The 17,500-nt window shown below is 41.2% G+C and overlaps 1 protein-coding gene across 3 annotated transcripts in view; it reads left to right on the top strand.

Annotated features, from left to right (window-relative positions):
- Positions 1-17,500, top strand: part of LOC128706577 (Matrix metalloproteinase 1) — a 77,786-nt gene that overhangs the window by 21,059 nt on the left and 39,227 nt on the right. For all 3 annotated transcript variants that reach the window (XM_053801516.2, XM_053801517.2, XM_053801518.2), the window contains exon 2: positions 16,469-16,573. In XM_053801516.2, the coding sequence (XP_053657491.1) occupies positions 16,469-16,573 (105 nt within the window). The remainder of the gene's footprint in view (positions 1-16,468; positions 16,574-17,500) is intronic.

Genomic DNA, 17,500 nt, shown 5'->3' with positions numbered 1-17,500 from the left:
TATTATTATTATTATTATTATTATTATTATTATTATTATGAGTAAATTTCCTGCATGAGGTTTACAGGGTATTACCTGAATTATTACGTACAAGTAATTTAAGCGAGATAAGTGGGACTTGAGCCACAGTAGGTAGCCGAACTGTCACTCCCTCGATGCCCACCCTCTACCACTCTTACAAAAAGCTAGACCTGACATTAAATTAGTATTAACAATATTAAAACCAGCTACTCTGGTAAATTAAAGTTGTGGACTGTATATGATTAGGCTTGCTAGGTACACAAAAGATATTCGTATCACCACTTAGCATTTAATTACTGGATCATAATTATTTTATGGAAAAACACCCTAACACTACCTCTACAGCTAGGATTTACAATGGTTAATGCAAAAACTACTGTATATTATGGGTAAGCGTCACTTAGCTAAGGTGTGTTGTTGGGAAGGATTCAGTAAAGTCCTATTTTTTCGTCGTTGTTGCCGAATTTTAAGGGCTTTCCATACTATCCCAATTCTTCAGCAGGAATGTATCAGCAATTTCTAAATTACGGATCGAGGCCGGTAACCTTCGAGGACGCCAGATTACATTGCACAATTCAGTCCAATGTTCACACATTAAATTCAATGTGGCGTCTCCTGCTGCGTCACTCCCCCGGCTGTTTCACACCCCCATTCACTTAAAATTTCTCGAAGGGTCCAAATAGCATCACATTTTAATGCGCAATTATTATATTATTCATTTATATGTTCTACATTTAGGAAATTACGTAAAAAATTTCCACAGCCATAGGCATCGGCGCATATTAATAGTGGCATGAACCTTTCACTAGTTACAATACGCCAGCGTTCAAAAATTTGAAACCTGTGGAGGAGGTGTTATCAAGTTCTAAAGAAAAGTTTGGAAGAGAAAAAAATTTAGGCACCCACCTAGTCTTAGGGTATGCCTAACTAGTTTCCAGACAACTACAACCTAGCAAACTTTAGTCCTGGAAGCCCCCGGCATCTGACTTTTCTAGCTATTGCACTCCGTGTGAAGGACAAAAGTTTGATGAATATTCTCCTGTGTGGGAAGCTGACAATAGTGGCAGGGAGTGACGTACCGTCGAAAACACAAAGGCAGCAGGTGAGTCGTGACTAGAGTCACTAGACGGACGCCATGACGGCTATTGTTGTGACCCATTATCAGCTGATCCTACCGTTCAACCACCAGGATGTGTTGGTGCCCTAATTAATATAGGGTGGTCTCTCCCTCTCCACCTCTCTAATATATCCTCTACACTGACGTTACACTCCGTCTGGTTAAGCATGTGGGGGTCTGGACACGGTATACCATATTTTCTGCCTCGTTTTGGATATTTTCTCTCCACTTATACGTGGATGTAAACATGTGAATGTTCATGTGTGTGTTGCATGGCGCGCGCGCCACGCAACACACACACACACACACACACACACACACACACACACACACACACACACACACACACACACACACACACACACACACACACACACACACACACACACACACACACACACACTGACCCGAAACTGTTGTATAGCCACATCAGGAGGAAGGCAACAGTCAAAGACCAGGTGATCAGACTGAGGACAGAAGGTGGAGAACTCACAAGAAATGATCAGGAGGTATGTGAGGAGCTAAACAGGAGATTTAAGGAAGTTTTTACAGTAGAGACAGGAAGGGCTCTGGGAAGACAGCACAGAAGAGAACATCAAGAGGGAATATGCCAACAAGTGTTGGATGACATACGAACAACCGAGGAGGAGGTGCAGAAGCTGCTAAGTGACCTTGATACCTCAAAGGCGATGGGACCGGACATCTCCCCATGGGTCCTTAGAGAAGGAGCAGAGATGCTGTGCGTTCCCCTAACCACAATCTTCAACACATCCCTTGAAACTGGGCAACTACCTGAGAAATGGAAGACAGCAAATGTAGGCCCCATATTTAAGAAAGGAAACAGAAATGAGGCACTAAACTACAGACCTGTGTCGCTGACATGTATTGTGTGCAGTCATGGAGAAGATTATCAGGAGGAGAGTGGTGGAACATCTGGAACGGAACAAGATTATAAATGAAAACCAGCATGGGTTCATGGAAGGCAAATCCTGTGTCACAAACCTTCTGGAGTTTTATGACAAGGTAACAGAAGTAAGACACGAGAGAGAGGGGTGGGTTGATTGCATTTTCCTAGACGGCAGGAAGGCCTTTGACACAGTTCCCCACAAGAGATTAGTGCAGAAGCTGGAGGATCAAGCACATATAACAGGGAGGGCACTGCAATGGATCAGGGAATACCTGACAGGGAGGCAACAACAAGTCATGGTACGTGAAGAGGTATCGCAGTGGGCGCCTGTGACGAGCGGGGTCCCACAGGGGTCAGTTCTAGAACCAGTGCTATTTTTTGATATATGCGAACGACATGATGAAAGGAATAGACTCTGAAGTGTCCCTATTCGCAGATGATGTGAAGTTGATGAGAAGAATTAAATCAGATGAGGATGAGGCAGGACTGCAAAGAGACCTGGACAGGCTGGACATGTGGTCCAGAAACTGGCTTCTCGAATTCAACCTTGCCAAATGCAAGGTCATGAAGATTGGGGAGGGGCAAAGAAGACCGCAGACAGAGTATAGGCTAGGTGGACAAAGACTACTGGCCTCACTCATGGAGAAAGACCTTGGGGTGACCATAACACCGAGCACGTCACCGGAGGCACACATCAACCAAATAACTGATGCAGCATACGGGCGCCTGGCAAACCTGAGAATAGCGTTCCGATACCTTAATAAGGAATCGTTCAAGACACTGTACACTGTGTATGTTAGGCCCATACTGGAGTCTGCAGCACCAGTCTGGAGCCCACACCTGGTCAAGCACGTCAAGAAGTTAGAGAAAGTACAAAGGTTTGCAACAAGGCTAGTCCCAGAGCTCAGGGGAATGTCGTACGAGGAAAGGTTGAGGGAAATCGGACTGACGACACTGGAGGACAGAAGGGTCAGGGGAGACATGATAACGACATACAAGATACTGCGGGGAATAGACAAGGTGGACAGAGATAGGATGTTCCAGAGAGGGGACACAGAAACAAGGGGTCACAACTGGACGCTGAAGACTTAGACGAGTCACAGGAACATTAGGAAGTATTTCTTCAGTCATAGAGTCGTCAGGAAGTGGAACAGCCTAGCAAGTGAAGTAGCGGAGGCAGGAACCATACATAGTTTTAAGAAGAGGTATGACAAAGCTCAGGAGCAGAGAGGGAGAGGACCCAGTAGCGATCAGTGAAGAGGCGGGGCCAGGAGCCGAGTCTCGACTCCTGCATCCACAATTAGGCGAGTACAGAGGAAGTATTTCTTCAGTCGTAGAGTAGTCAGGAAGTGGAATAGTCGAGCAAGTGATGTAGTGGAGGCAGGAACTATACATAGTTCTTTAAGACGAGGTATGATAAAGCTCACGGAGCTTTATCAGAGAGAGAGGACCTAGTAGCGATCAGCGAAGAGGTGTGGCCAGGAGCAGAGTCTCGACCCCTGCAACCACAATTAGGTGAGTACACCCCGCAGAGACTGAGTACAATCTAGGCCCTAGGGAGCCAGAGACTACAAGCCTCACTCGAGGAAAAGGATCTTAGGGTGAATATGAGTAAGTTTATTCAGGTACACACAAATAGTTACATAGATTATCATACATAGCAGCATATGTGTAGAGAACCTAGGATAACCCAGAAAAGTCAGTGACTTATTTCCATTGGGGTCCTGTATAACACCGGGCACATCTGAGGCGCACATCAACCAAGTAACTGCTGCAGTACACCGGCGCCTAGCAAACCTAAGAATAGTATTCCAACATCTCAGTAAGGAATCGTTCAGGACCCTGTACACCGTGTACGTTAGGCCTATATTGGAGTAAGCAGCACCAGTTGGGAACCCACACCTAGCCAAGCACGTAAGGAAATTAGAGAAAGTACAAAAGTTTGCAACAAGACTGGTCCCGGAGCTAAGGGGAATGTCTAATGAGGAGAGGTTAAGGGAAATCGACCTGACGACACTGGAAGAAAAGAGAAATAGGGGGATGAAATCATAACGACATAAAATACTGAGAGGAATCGACAAGTTGGACAGGGACAGGATGTTTCACAGATGGGACACACCAACAAGGGGTCACAGTTGGAAATTGAAGACTCAGATGAATCACAGGGATGTTAGGAAGTATTTCTTCAGTCACAGAGTGGTCAAGAAGTGGAATAGTCTGGAAAGGGAGGTGATGGAGGCAGGATCCATACATAGCTTTAAGAAGAGGTACGATAAAGCTCACGGAGCAGGGAGGGAGTGACCTAGTATCGACTAGTGAAGATGCGGGGCCAGGAGCTATGAATCGACCCCTGCACCCACATAGAAGTGAGTACACACACCGAACAGGCCAAGTGTCTTATCGACAAATGCCTTGGGCAAAATGGTAACTCTCTATTCTAAATTGATTTTTAGATGGCTCTTCATTCCGACCTGGGCGGACCCAAACGTAGTCAGTTTTTGGGTTAGTTGTTAAATTATTTAAGCCATTATAGTTGTTAAATTATTTAAGCCGTTATACACCTCATCCTTACGCGTACCTCATCATTTATATCCCCTCTTGACTCTCAATGGATATATATCCTTAATCTTAATCACTGACTCAAGAAATCGTAATGACACGATTGCAAATAAACCATACCCCCGGCCGGGATTGAACCCGCGGTCATAGTCTCAAAACTCCAGCCCGTCGCGTTAGCCACTAGACCAGCTAGCCACAATAAGATCCCTGACCTGAGATAGTCTAGCCATCCTTCCCAAGAACATAGCCTCTTTTCAACCGAGGATATATCCTCGTCCGTCCTGTTAAGGAGATAATCTCGTCCCTCCCAGCAAGGATATAGCATCGTCCCTCCTGCCAGGGTTATAGAATCGTCCCTCCTGCCAGGGTTATAGAATCGTCCCTCCTGCCAGGGTTATAGTCTCGTCCCTCCTGCCAGGGTTATAGTCTCGTCCCTCCTGCCAGGGTTATAGTCTCGTCCCTCCTGCCAGGGTTTTAGTCTCGTCCCTCCTGCCAGGGTTATAGTCTCGTCCCTCCTGCCAGGGTTATAGTCTCGTCCTTCCTGCCAGGGTTATAGTCTCGTCCCTCCTGCCAGGGTTATAGCTTCGTCCCTCCTGCCAGGGTTATAGCCTCGTCCCTCCTGCCAGGGTTATAGCCTCGTCCCTCCTGCCAGGGTTATAGCCTCGTCCCTCCGGCCAGGGTTATAGCCTCGTCTCATGAATCAACCCATTTCTTTAAGACGTAAGATCTTCCCCTTGCGTAGATCATTTTAAATACCAGTGAATACACTAAACAGAGATCTTCCATTAACCTATAAGTCGAGAAAGGGTAGGGAAGCTACAATTCCTTGGATCAGGAGCCCTTCAGCAACGTAAAGGGACTCGTGTTATAACTATCAGTTTTTTTTAATAATCCTTTCTTGTGACCCTCAGTGGACATTGACAAACTTCACACATCCATGGACATCCATACATACCAGGAAGCTTTAAACTTTTCTGCTACCCACGCTGGCACCCCTCCCACTACTCACAAATGAGCACACCCCCAACCGTTACCCCCACCCAAACATCCCGGACTGTCTTAATCTCACCTCCTTGCCCACGCCCACACCTCTGTCATTAGTGGCCACACCTCTACCACTAGTGGCCACACCTGTACCGCACCCTACCTCACACACCCTAACCTGGTTGACCTAATACAGGTATCCGGCCAGCACTCGCTGGGAAGCCGCCCCCACCACCCACAATTTCCTCTCCCATGCTACCATCTAACCTTCCCATCCCACACACCCCGCCTATTAACAACCCATCCCCAGTCCCCCAACCCACGGATCTCTGCCAGACTAATGTTTGAGTCCTTGAGTGAGTCACTCCCGGTTGAGTGCTCGTGTACTTACCAGATTTACTGGAGAATGTGCTCATGCCGCAAGGCTACGGAAAGGTCATGTGAGGCTATCTCAAACGCTTAGTCATTAACTTCCCTCTTGAATGAAAGACGGGGAAGCATGGGGGAGGGGAGAGGGCATATAACAGGGGGACAGTGTATCTTGTTCAACATATATAATTATTATAATCATGGGGGAGCGCTAAACCCGTAGGATTATACAGCGCACGTGGGGGGATGGAAGGTATTCAGATTCAGTTCAGGGAACCGGAGCACAGATCCAATTCCCTAGATCAAGAGCCCCTCACCAGCGTCAAGGCACCTCCCTTGAGGGGATCTTGTTCACCAGTCTACAACACCAGTGTACATTCTTGGATCAGAGCCTGGCTGGAGATACACTAGTGGCTGTGGGTGGGTGTGAATTGAGTTTCTCTACCATGGGCTAGTAGGCTTGCTGCAGTGCTTCCTTATGTTCTTACGTTTATTATACATTTGAAGGTAACGTAAAGAGATGCATGCTGGGGTAAGGTGTATATTCTCGTGTGGTGTTGCCGGATGGTCGGCAGGACATGCACTATAGTAGAAGTGAGTCACCACTATTGTTGGTATTGGGGTTGCTTGTGAATCTTCGCGTCATCGGGCAGCTGGGGCTGGATTGAACCGATCTCGCCTAGTGCACGTCTGAACAGTTTTAACAAACAATAAGCTTCTTGAGAGAAATCTTTAATGAAGCAGCGTGGTTGGCGGATTTTAAGTGTGATTTAGTGCCACGGTTGACACACTAACGCAGTGAGTGGTAAGTAGATTGGGTGAAGATATACTGGTTGCCAGGTGGTGGTGTGGTTGTGGGATAAGGTGGTAGAGGGGCGGTGACGTATGTGGGCAGAATGTTGGAGGGGTGTTGGCGACTGTTGGTGGGGTGGGACCGTACACATGCTAGAGTTCGTCCTTTGTGTGAGTATACTGACATGACAGCCATAGTGGGTGTCAGCTCCTCTTGTATTGTTGATGGACCGTTTGATCATGCTACCAGGATATTTTACTACTGGTACAAAACATATTTCCTATTTCCATTCTTTTCATTTGCAAAGGATCAGTTTCTCTACCATTCATTCATTTCGTGTAACTATTCTTTACAACAGGAATTTCATGGTGTATATTTCTTGGTACATACATTGGTGGTTTAATTCTCATTCTACTATTAAATATTTTTAATTGGTAGTGCACACATGAAATACAGACAGTACAGTAGAGATGCTTCAAACCTAACGAACCAACCAGTAACATTACAAATCAGTTTTTTTTCGTTATGTGCAGATGACTAAGAGTTATATAAGCGGAAATCTCAGTGTACCATATTTATTTAGTGCTGCACCAGGAGAATCAAGACGACACACGTACAAACCAAAACCTTGGTTAGCTGGTTGGAGCAAGTGCAGTCCAGTCATCCTAATACCTTGTTGCTAGCAAATGACTACTTCCCATCACATATTTTAATTCCTACAGGTTTATGGATTACATTGGGTGTATACACACGCCTAGAGTGTACCTCTAGGTGTGCACATAACATGAAATACAGAATATATTCACTATCAGTATACTTAATTACTAATTTGTGGGTTAGTTATATCTGAGCAGTATCGACTGCACTTCGGTCTTAATATTAAGGTTCATGTTTCCGAAACATTAACATCAAGAATGATGAATTAAACACTTGTGCAACACTTGGGTATCTTTATTGTGGAAACGTTTCGCCAACAGTAGCTTCCTCAGTTGACGAAACGTTTCCACAATGATACGTGTTTAATTCATCATCCTGTCGGTTCTTTTAACATTTATCTGCATTAACATTAAGAATTATTTAGTCCCTAAACTAGGGATACCTGGAGTTTACCTGGAGAGGGTTTCGGGGGTCAATGCCCCCGCGGCCCGGTCTGAGACCAGGCCTCATAGATAAAGATAAACTCGATGCATATACACCGAGATGTATATATACACCTTGTTCTGTATATACCTTGTCGGATGGAATGAATTGTAATGATGACTGAACGCTTGGTTGACTCACAAGGGAAATGCCATTTGAAGAATAGATAGGGTTAGGCATGCAGGTTCTGACACTGGGTGTATATAGAATAATTTTATTGGTTTAAACGTTAATTGGCATAGCCTATTAGAATACTAACATTTGATAGTATACACGTCAAATATTACCTGAAGCCTTATTGTTTATATATTATTTATTTATTTATTTAAGCAAACATTATAGCCGAAAGGCATTATGATAATGTGAATGCCAGAGCGTGACATTAAAATTTTTATCGTTATAGGATGCATTTCAAAATGGTTTCAGGCCCCACTGACATTCTTCATTTGAAGACAGTAGTAATCTCTACTGAGGAGTACGTCAAGTTGGAACCAAACTTTTGAAATATGTTGGCCTCTGTCATTATGATTGTCCTTGTTGCACTAAGTTGAGATAAAACATTGCAGCCATTATACTTTTCATTGTTAATATTGAACGAGAACTACTCAAATTATTATTATTGTAATCATAAGAACATAAAGGAGCACTGCAGCAGGCCTACTGGTCCATGCGAGGCAGGTACAATTCACACCTACCCACACCCATTTTTAAGGGTCATATAGCGCTGGAGAACTGCTCCTTTAATAGTTGTAATTGTCAAGATGATTGCCGTTCATCTTGAATGTTAAACAAATGCAACATCTTCGCAAAGTTGCTTTGAGAAAAATTGATAAGTAGGCCTAAACATCGATAGCTCTTTCATCTGGCGATTTGCAGACAGTATCCAGCCTCTACCAGTCCTTCAGGTGAATGACTAACAGTTGGATCCGTCACATGAATTAGCTAAATGCTAAATAAATCAGTCTGAAAGTTACGTTTCTTAATACACTAGAGTTAATGATGCACTGACAACTCTTGCAGTGTCAACTTGAGTGTTATGTACTTTTGGTAGTTCAGACTAACATCATTTTGTATTATAATTCAGAAGCTTCTCTGATTATATTAAGAGTCAGGTAGTGAGCAGGCAGTGCCTGGCTCAGCTGGGCGAGTGCTGAAGCACGCTCACACATAATAATATACATGCTGTTTGGACTCGGCCTTTGTAGGAGTTCTAATGAACAGTTTAACATAAGACATGCGAGGAGGAGACACCATGCGGGTTATGACATTACGATTTCGTGAGTCATTGAGGAAATGTTTCGTCCACTAGAACTTGAAGTCCCTGGTGAACGAAACGTCTCTATAAACGAATGAACATTAAAATGGTATAAAATACCGACAGATTGTTAGGTAAGACACATATGCAACAGTTAGGTATCTTTATTTCGAAACGTTTCGCCTACACAGTAGGCTTCTTCAGTCGAGTACAGAAAAGTTGATAGAAGCAGAAGATACTTGAAGACGATGTAATCAGTCCATCACCCTTAAAGTTTTGAGGTGGTCAGTCCCTCAGTCTGGAGAAGAGCATTGTTCCGTTGTCTGAAACAATATGAAGTTGAAGTGACAGAATGGGGCTTTATATAGTGCCAGGAGGTGAGACGTAGGTTGCTTTGGGAGGGCAGGTCCCTCTCAAACCCAGCCGTTCTCACTAGTAGAGGTTGTTGAAGTTGATGGTCTGTACCAAGATACCCTTGTGTTGCAGTGTCTGACAGAATGAACATTAAAATGGTATAAAATACCGACAGATTGTTAGGTAAGACACATATGCAACAGTTAGGTATCTTTATTTCGAAACGTTTCGCCTACACAGTAGGCTTCTTCAGTCGAGTACAGAAAAGTTGATAGAAGCAGAAGATACTTGAAGACGATGTAATCAGTCCATCACCCCTCTTCTCCAGACTGAGGGACTGACCACCTCAAAACTTTAAGGGTGATGGACTGATTACATCGTCTTCAAGTATCTTCTGCTTCTATCAACTTTTCTGTACTCGACTGAAGAAGCCTACTGTGTAGGCGAAACGTTTCGAAATAAAGATACCTAACTGTTGCATATGTGTCTTACCTAACAGTCTCTATAAACGCCGTAAACCTCATATTGTGTCCTATTAACATATTTTTCAGTATATTTTACCATCACGCTCAGGCATTTCTCTGCTTGTAAAGCAAATTATTATATTTACGAGGAAGCGCTAAAACCATAAGGGTCATAAGCGCCTGAGAAATAGAAAGTTATCAGGGGGATAGGGGAGGGGGTAACTATAATTTCTTGTATCCAGGCAGTCTCATAGAAAGCATAATATCAATTTTTAAAGGGACGGACCGGTAATCCAGTGGAAGGCCTCAGTCAGATGACAAGAAGCTCCATGGTGGGTCAGAATATGACCCACCCCGCTTGTCTGTTTCCTGACGAATCTTAACTAACTTAAAGTCTCCCAGAAGGGCTGTAAATATTGTTTACCTAAAATGTAATCATGCCTTTGCATGCAGTTGAGAATCGGATACGTGGCAAGCCATCCCTTGCAACGACGTAACCATGACATCCACATTTATTTACAAATAACCCATATCCTAGAGAGGAAACCTTAGACGACGTTTCGGTCCACCCTGTACCATTACCAAGTCCGTCCGTCCTTGACCATGACAAAGTTCACTTGATAACGTTTTGGCCGTTCCTGAATCAAGTGAGCTTAACGTTTCGATCTGTTCTAGACTTGTCAAGTTTAACATTTCAGTCCGTCTGGGCCATTATCAGATTATCTTGCTAATGTTTCAGTCCATTCTGGACCATTTATGAAGTCATAACTGATCAGTCTGGTTTACGATCTTTTATCCCGGAACTTTCGGGATGCATTTACCCAACAAATATTCTCCGGGTTCACTTCCGGTTGACAACATCCGCTGGGACTGTGCCATGACGTTACGACTTTGACATATTTTTTAATATTTTGTTAGTCATAAAGCCTATAAGACAGCATTTGAATAAATGACGTAGAATTTCGAGGGATAAGATTGTATTCGGATTTTTAACTCCGGAGGGTAAGCCAACCAGGATACCCCAAGAAAGTCAGTGCGTCATTGAGGACTCTGATTTCCATTGGGGTCCTTAAATCTTGTCCCTCAGGATGCGACTCGCACCAGTTGACAAACATCAAGGTGAACGGGACAAGTGCAAGGAAACGCCCAATGTTTTCACCCTTGCCGGTGATCGAACCGCGGACACTCAAGTGTCTGAAGCGACAGCATTGCCTACCAGATCAAGTAAAGAAAACCCTCAATAATAAGAAATAAACTGTGTGTATGTATGTGTGTATGTATGCATGTGTGTATGTATGTGTATATGTATGTGTATATATGTGTGTATGTGTGTATGTATGTGTGTATGTGTATATGTATGTGTGTATATGTATGTGTATATGTATGTGTATATGTATGTGTATATGTATGTGTGTGTGTATATGTATGTGTATATATGTATATATATATGTATATATATATATATATATGTATATATATATATATATATATATATACATATATGTATATGTATATATATATATATATATATATATATATATATATATATATATATATATATATATATATATATATATATATATAAACAGCAATAATAAATACATATCTCTGAGATAAATAAAAGGTCACAATACTGTGTGGGTAGAGCAGTTCACCAAAAAACCCGCACTTACGAGAGGAACGTTAGAATGACGGGACTTACCCTAAGTCTGTGGGCAAGTACTTCTTTGTTCTCTTGTTCTTTTACACTTCCACCACTTACTAATTCGTACCCTACTATTATTCTCTCTTTGTTGTGGGTTTAGCGCTTAGTTTAGATTGTAATAATAATAATTACTTACTTTACTACTTGTTTTACAATTACCACTGTTACTTCTCTTTACTACGACTGCTGCGCTCACTGTCACCGCCAGCATCACACCACCTCCTTGCTCCTTTCCCGCCCCCATTCTGTCTTCTGGCCTTCCCTGCCTCTTAGTCTTTTAGACCTTCATCGTCAGGGTGAGCCTGGAGATATTTACTCGCGTTGATACTTTATATCTTTCCCGCAGTGCACAGCTGGCATGTCCAGTTAGTATACTGGTGGGAAGTACAGTAGTGCCTGCACTCTGACGGAGGGGTGGGGATATTGCAATTAGGAGGGACATCTGTGCTGTTATGTCGGTACGCTTCTGGCAAGACGGTGGACTGAGTGATGGTGAAAGTGTTTCTTCTTTTTCGGGTCACCCTACGTCGGTGGGAAGGGGCTTGTGTTAAAAAATAATGATAATTTTAATAATTATATAATTATTGTTTATAACACCTTGCATCTTCCGCCGAGGTAGGGTAACCCGTAAAAGAAGAAACATTTTCGAAATCACTCACCCCAGTACCGTCTTGTCAGAGGTGCGTCGACAAAACAGCGGAGATGTCCCTCCTAACTACAATATCCTCACCCATCCTTTAGAATGCAGGGCACTACTGTACTTCCCACCAGTACAATAACTGGACGTGCAAGTTATGCACTGCGTGTATGTATATCTCCTCGTTCACCCAGACGATGAAGGTCGTGCATGCCGCAGGAATGAATATATACACGTGTATCAAAACAAGCTTTCACTCTTCAAGTCATGACATGAGAGTTGAAAGCTCTCCTGAGGGCTAAACGTTGTCTTACTAGACAAGGCTTTATTGCTACATGTGCCTCTCTTCACACTCGCCCATAACTGAGGCACACGCCTAGCTCTTCCCATAACTTATCTCCACTCGTATTTCCGCTTACATCAAACACCTCTCAAGGATGGTGAGGGGTGTGTCCATGCTGGTGAAGAGCTCCAAGGAACCGGTGCTGCCCTCCCTTTCCTCGGCTCAAGCTTGACTGCTTTTCATTCCCGAGATGTATGGCCTCTATGGATTTATTGCTTCCCAGTTAATAATAATAATAATAATAATAATGTTCAACATATATCACCTACTTTATCTCCTGCTTCCCTGCTACACATAACTGCTCGACAAACTTATCACATCCCAGTACTTTTAACATTTTCACCCTCCCTCATACTAGCTGATTTTTTTTTTTATCTTGACTTCTTCCCCTCTTTTGCCTAACTTCCATTCACATTTACTGATTGTTGCGTTAATTCCTGCTGGGCCTCCACCCATTTTTATTTTTATTTTTCATCTTAAATCCCAAAATGAGGTTAAAATTACAAACAACTCTCACATTTGCTACCTCTTTCACTACCCGGATTATGAGACAGTAACATACATTGTTTTCTTTTGTAGCAGTGACATTGTGGTTCACACATAAGAGTATAACGACAAAATAAAATGTGTAAAATATGCCTTAACTTTATGTATAATAAAGTAACAAACAGTCAAAAAGTAACATATTGTACTTCTACCAGACACATCAGAGCATTAACGTTAAATGGCTGTTTTATAAGTGCAAATATTGGAAAAGACCCAGGCCGGGAGAATACCGGCGAATAAGAAAAAAAATATTGTGGCTTTATATAACACACAATTTATAACTCAAGATTCTCCGGTACTTATACACGTTGTAAACTTGAAATTCTAATGATCTATAACTGCTTAGAAAACTTCACCATCATAACATTGAACTGCAGCAGTTACATAAATAAAAACAGTTAATTAGAAAGTGAGAACAGTTTTTTTTTTTTTTTTTTTTTACATTTTAAGATAAAACTCGTATAATAACTTGACATCTTTTCAGTGAGCATCTTCGAATAAATTTTCTGAAAAAAAAAAATAACTGCACAACAGTAAAGAGGGGGTTCAGGAAGAAGCAGGGAAGACAGGTGTTGGTTCAGGAAGAAGCAGGGAAGACAGGTGTTGGTTCAGGAAGAAGCAGGGAAGACAGGTGTTGGTTCAGGAAGAAGCAGGGAAGACAGGTGTTGGTTCAGGAAGAAGCAGGGAAGACAGGTGTTGGTTCAGGAAGAAGCAGGGAAGACAGGTGTTGATTCAGGAAGAAGCAGGGAAGACAGGTGTTGATTCAGGAAGAAGCAGGGAAGACAGGTGTTGGTTTAGGAAGAAGCAGGGAAGACAGGTGTTGTTCAGGAAGAAGCAGGGAAGACAGGTGTTGGTTCAGGAAGAAGTAGGGAAGACAGGTGTTAGTTCAGGAAGAAGCAGGGAAGACAGGTGTTAGTTCAGGAAGAAGCAGGGAAGACAGGTGTTAGTTCAGGAAGAAGTAGGGAAGACAGGTGTTGGTTCAGGAAGAAGTAGGGAAGACAGGTGTTGGTTCAGGAAGAAGCAGGGAAGACAGGTGTTGGTTCAGGAAGAAGCAGGGAAGACAGGTGTTAGCTCAGGAAGAAGCAGGGAAGACGGGTGTTGGTTCAGGAAGAAGCAGGGAAGACGGGTGTTGGTTCTGGAAGAAGCAGGGAACACAGGTGTTGGCTCTATTGTTTGAGCTCTTTTGTGACGTCATTTCTTAAGACAGATTTGCATCCCACCACTTTTTTTCATTTTGTCTTCGTACGCCTAGTGCTAGTAGTACATCACAGTTATGTCCGTATGGATAATCTCTTGGCCTTGAAAGACTTGAAAAACCATACGGTTTTCACTAGAATACCTCCTGGATTAAGGAAGAGGAAACATAGTTCTTTATAATAACAATGTGTACTCTAATGCTATGGTACTATATATATACGTATGTGATACGTAAGTCGGAACAATGCTTGAATATATTGTGAAGGCTTGTGTAGAGCACAAGGAACATGAACAGTAGAACAACTTCTCGATGTTGCTGAACACAACCCTGACAAGTGAACCTACGAATAGTTACAGGAATATATATATATATATATATATATATATATATATATATATATATATATATATATATATATATATATATATATATATATATATTCCTGTAACTATTAGGTCTGCTTGTATAGTTCTGTTCTACCAGCCCCATGTACTGGGGCAGGTAGAACAAAATTATAACAAGCAGACTTGTAGGCTTTCACAGCCTTTCCAGTGTACAGAGATGGTGTTCTTTAGGTAATGATGTAAATCATGAGATTATCACGTAACTTTTCAATACAAGATTGTGCATGACACCCAATGTGGCTGAAACCTGTAAATCAGTTGACGTAGTCAAGTGACTAAGAAATCTCATTTACAGTCTGTCTGCCTCTGACTCTGTGATGTACAGAGGTTCTTCATAAACTGCCTTGAGTGATTTTCCGAGGCAACATACACCATTAGGTTTTATGTCACAATTATTAGTTTGCATTTATAAATTCTGAGCATATAGTAGTGGTATATAGTATGGTCAAACATGATCTCAGAATTTCACAGCAAGGAGGTTGGAGACTGAGGGTTTATTATTATTATTATTATTATTATTATTATTATTATTATTATTATTATTATTATTATTATTTATTATTATTATTATTATTATTAATGGTGAATTGTTAATGGAGTTTTAAACCTGTCGAATACACGAGGGTCATTAAGGATGTGTGTAACCTGTTTACCACTATTCAAGAATACTTTAATCCCTAATATAGGAATTAAACTAAACTCTCAGTGTATATACACTGAGAAACATAAACCTCTTGGTGTATATATTCTGTGATTTACTATTATTATATTATTATTACTACTACTTTAATTATGTAATCGAGAGGCATTTTTATAATACAATGAGGAGTTTACATTTTAATCGATAATATGATTACATGATATTGTTTTAGGCTTCATAAATTACTTTAAAACTGTAGTGTTTCGTGGGTGACTGTGGTTGTTCACCTACCTGGTCCCCTCAAGGAAGGTTCCTTGATGTTGGTGAGGGGCTCTTGATTTAGGGAATTGGATCTGTGCTCCAGTTCCCCGAATTAAGCCTGAATGCCTTCCACATCCCCCCAAGGCGCTATATAATCCTCCGGGTTTAGCGCTTCCCCCATGATTATAATAATAAATAATAATCACCTACCTGGTAAAGCAAGGCAGAATTATTCATGATGGACGTCATTGTATATATGCTGAGAGCTTACTTAATACCTTTGTTAGGGATTAATAATTGAATAAAATATTGAATATTTGTATTCAGCCACTCTTCACCTGTCTAGACTTAACCTAACACTTACAGACTAGTATTTAAGTCTGCCCGAAATGCCTCGGTAAGATACTTTTTTTTTTTTTTTACCAGTCAAATTATGAAATGTAAACACATTGTAACCTTAGCAAGGAAATAATTTTTTTTTTATTATTTCAGTCGTAAAGGGTTGATACTTCTACATCAACTAACTTTTATATCAAGAGTTATCTGTAAGCTAATGAATGGATTACAAATACAATTTTTTTTCTGTAAACTTAAAATATGGTATGACAGGCACAATGATATTTCTTACGTATCAGTTTTACTCAAAAACTATTTTTTTTTTTATAATGACAGCTACTTGCTGCATAAGTCTGGCTTACTTAGATTAATACATTATTAGCAACTAAATATTTTTTAGACAAAGTCATATTAATAATGCTTGTCTGTCCACAGATTTACTTGACCAAGTTTGGATACATGGATCCAGCTGTCACTAATCCACAATCAGGGGCCCTCATTTCCGGAGATACGGTTCGAAACTCTATCATGGAATTCCAGGTCAGATTATTTCTATCGTGTACAATTTACAATGACTTTTTTTTCATAATTTTCACAGCTCTTTCCAGTTTGACAGGAATAGTTCAATGGGGTTTCCCTTGCTCCTCTTATAGTACTGGCAGCTTTACCATTTTTCATTTTTATGCTACTTAACTTCTTTTAATGATCAAGAATAGATAACCTAGTAGTTTTTTTTTTACCTCTTTTTGTGAATTATTGCACTCCAATTCCATATTTTATCTCGCATTTTCTCTTGTGATTTGCAAATTTTGACCATTCCTGGTTCCTTGAAATCCTTATAATAACTTGAGAAAGCCTCTTGTGATTGGCTTCAAACTTTCAACAAATATATATCCTACTTATAAGGTTTGGATTATTATTGGAAAGAGTGGTATTTTTTTTTTTATATTAAATAACCCTCTTATGCCTCTTCTGAATGGCGTCAAATTTTAATGGTCGATGCATTGTATGGATAGGATAGTACCTAGTAAGTGTAAATACATATTTACAAACCAAACAGCTTTTAACTTTCAGCAGTGGTGGATTTTGTCCAAAGAAAGATCATATAAATATTTTGGACTTTGTAAGTTATAATCTGACAGTTTTATTGAATTGGTTTTCATGTGATAATTAGAGAATGCTTCTTGTGATCAGCTTCAAATTCTAAGCACTGGTATATCTTAATTAGAGCCACATTTAGATTGATCTTAGGTTGTGAAGTACCATTTTGTCAATTTTATTGAAATTGAGAAAATTGAAATGCGTATTTGTTTTTAGGCGATAATTTGTGAATTACTCATTCAGTTGGCTTCAAACCTTCATTGTTTATACCTTACTAAGCTTACTTAGAGGAATGTTTATATTGCTAGTGGACAGTTACAGCACTATTGTTGACCTGTTAATGTTACTGAACTGCAAATTTAAAAA

This window comes from Cherax quadricarinatus, chromosome 3, assembly GCF_038502225.1.
Source record: "Cherax quadricarinatus isolate ZL_2023a chromosome 3, ASM3850222v1, whole genome shotgun sequence".
NCBI classification, from domain to species: domain Eukaryota; kingdom Metazoa; phylum Arthropoda; class Malacostraca; order Decapoda; family Parastacidae; genus Cherax; species Cherax quadricarinatus.
Note: the sequence above shows the minus strand (reverse complement) of the source record. Positions and strands in the feature narration are given on the sequence as shown.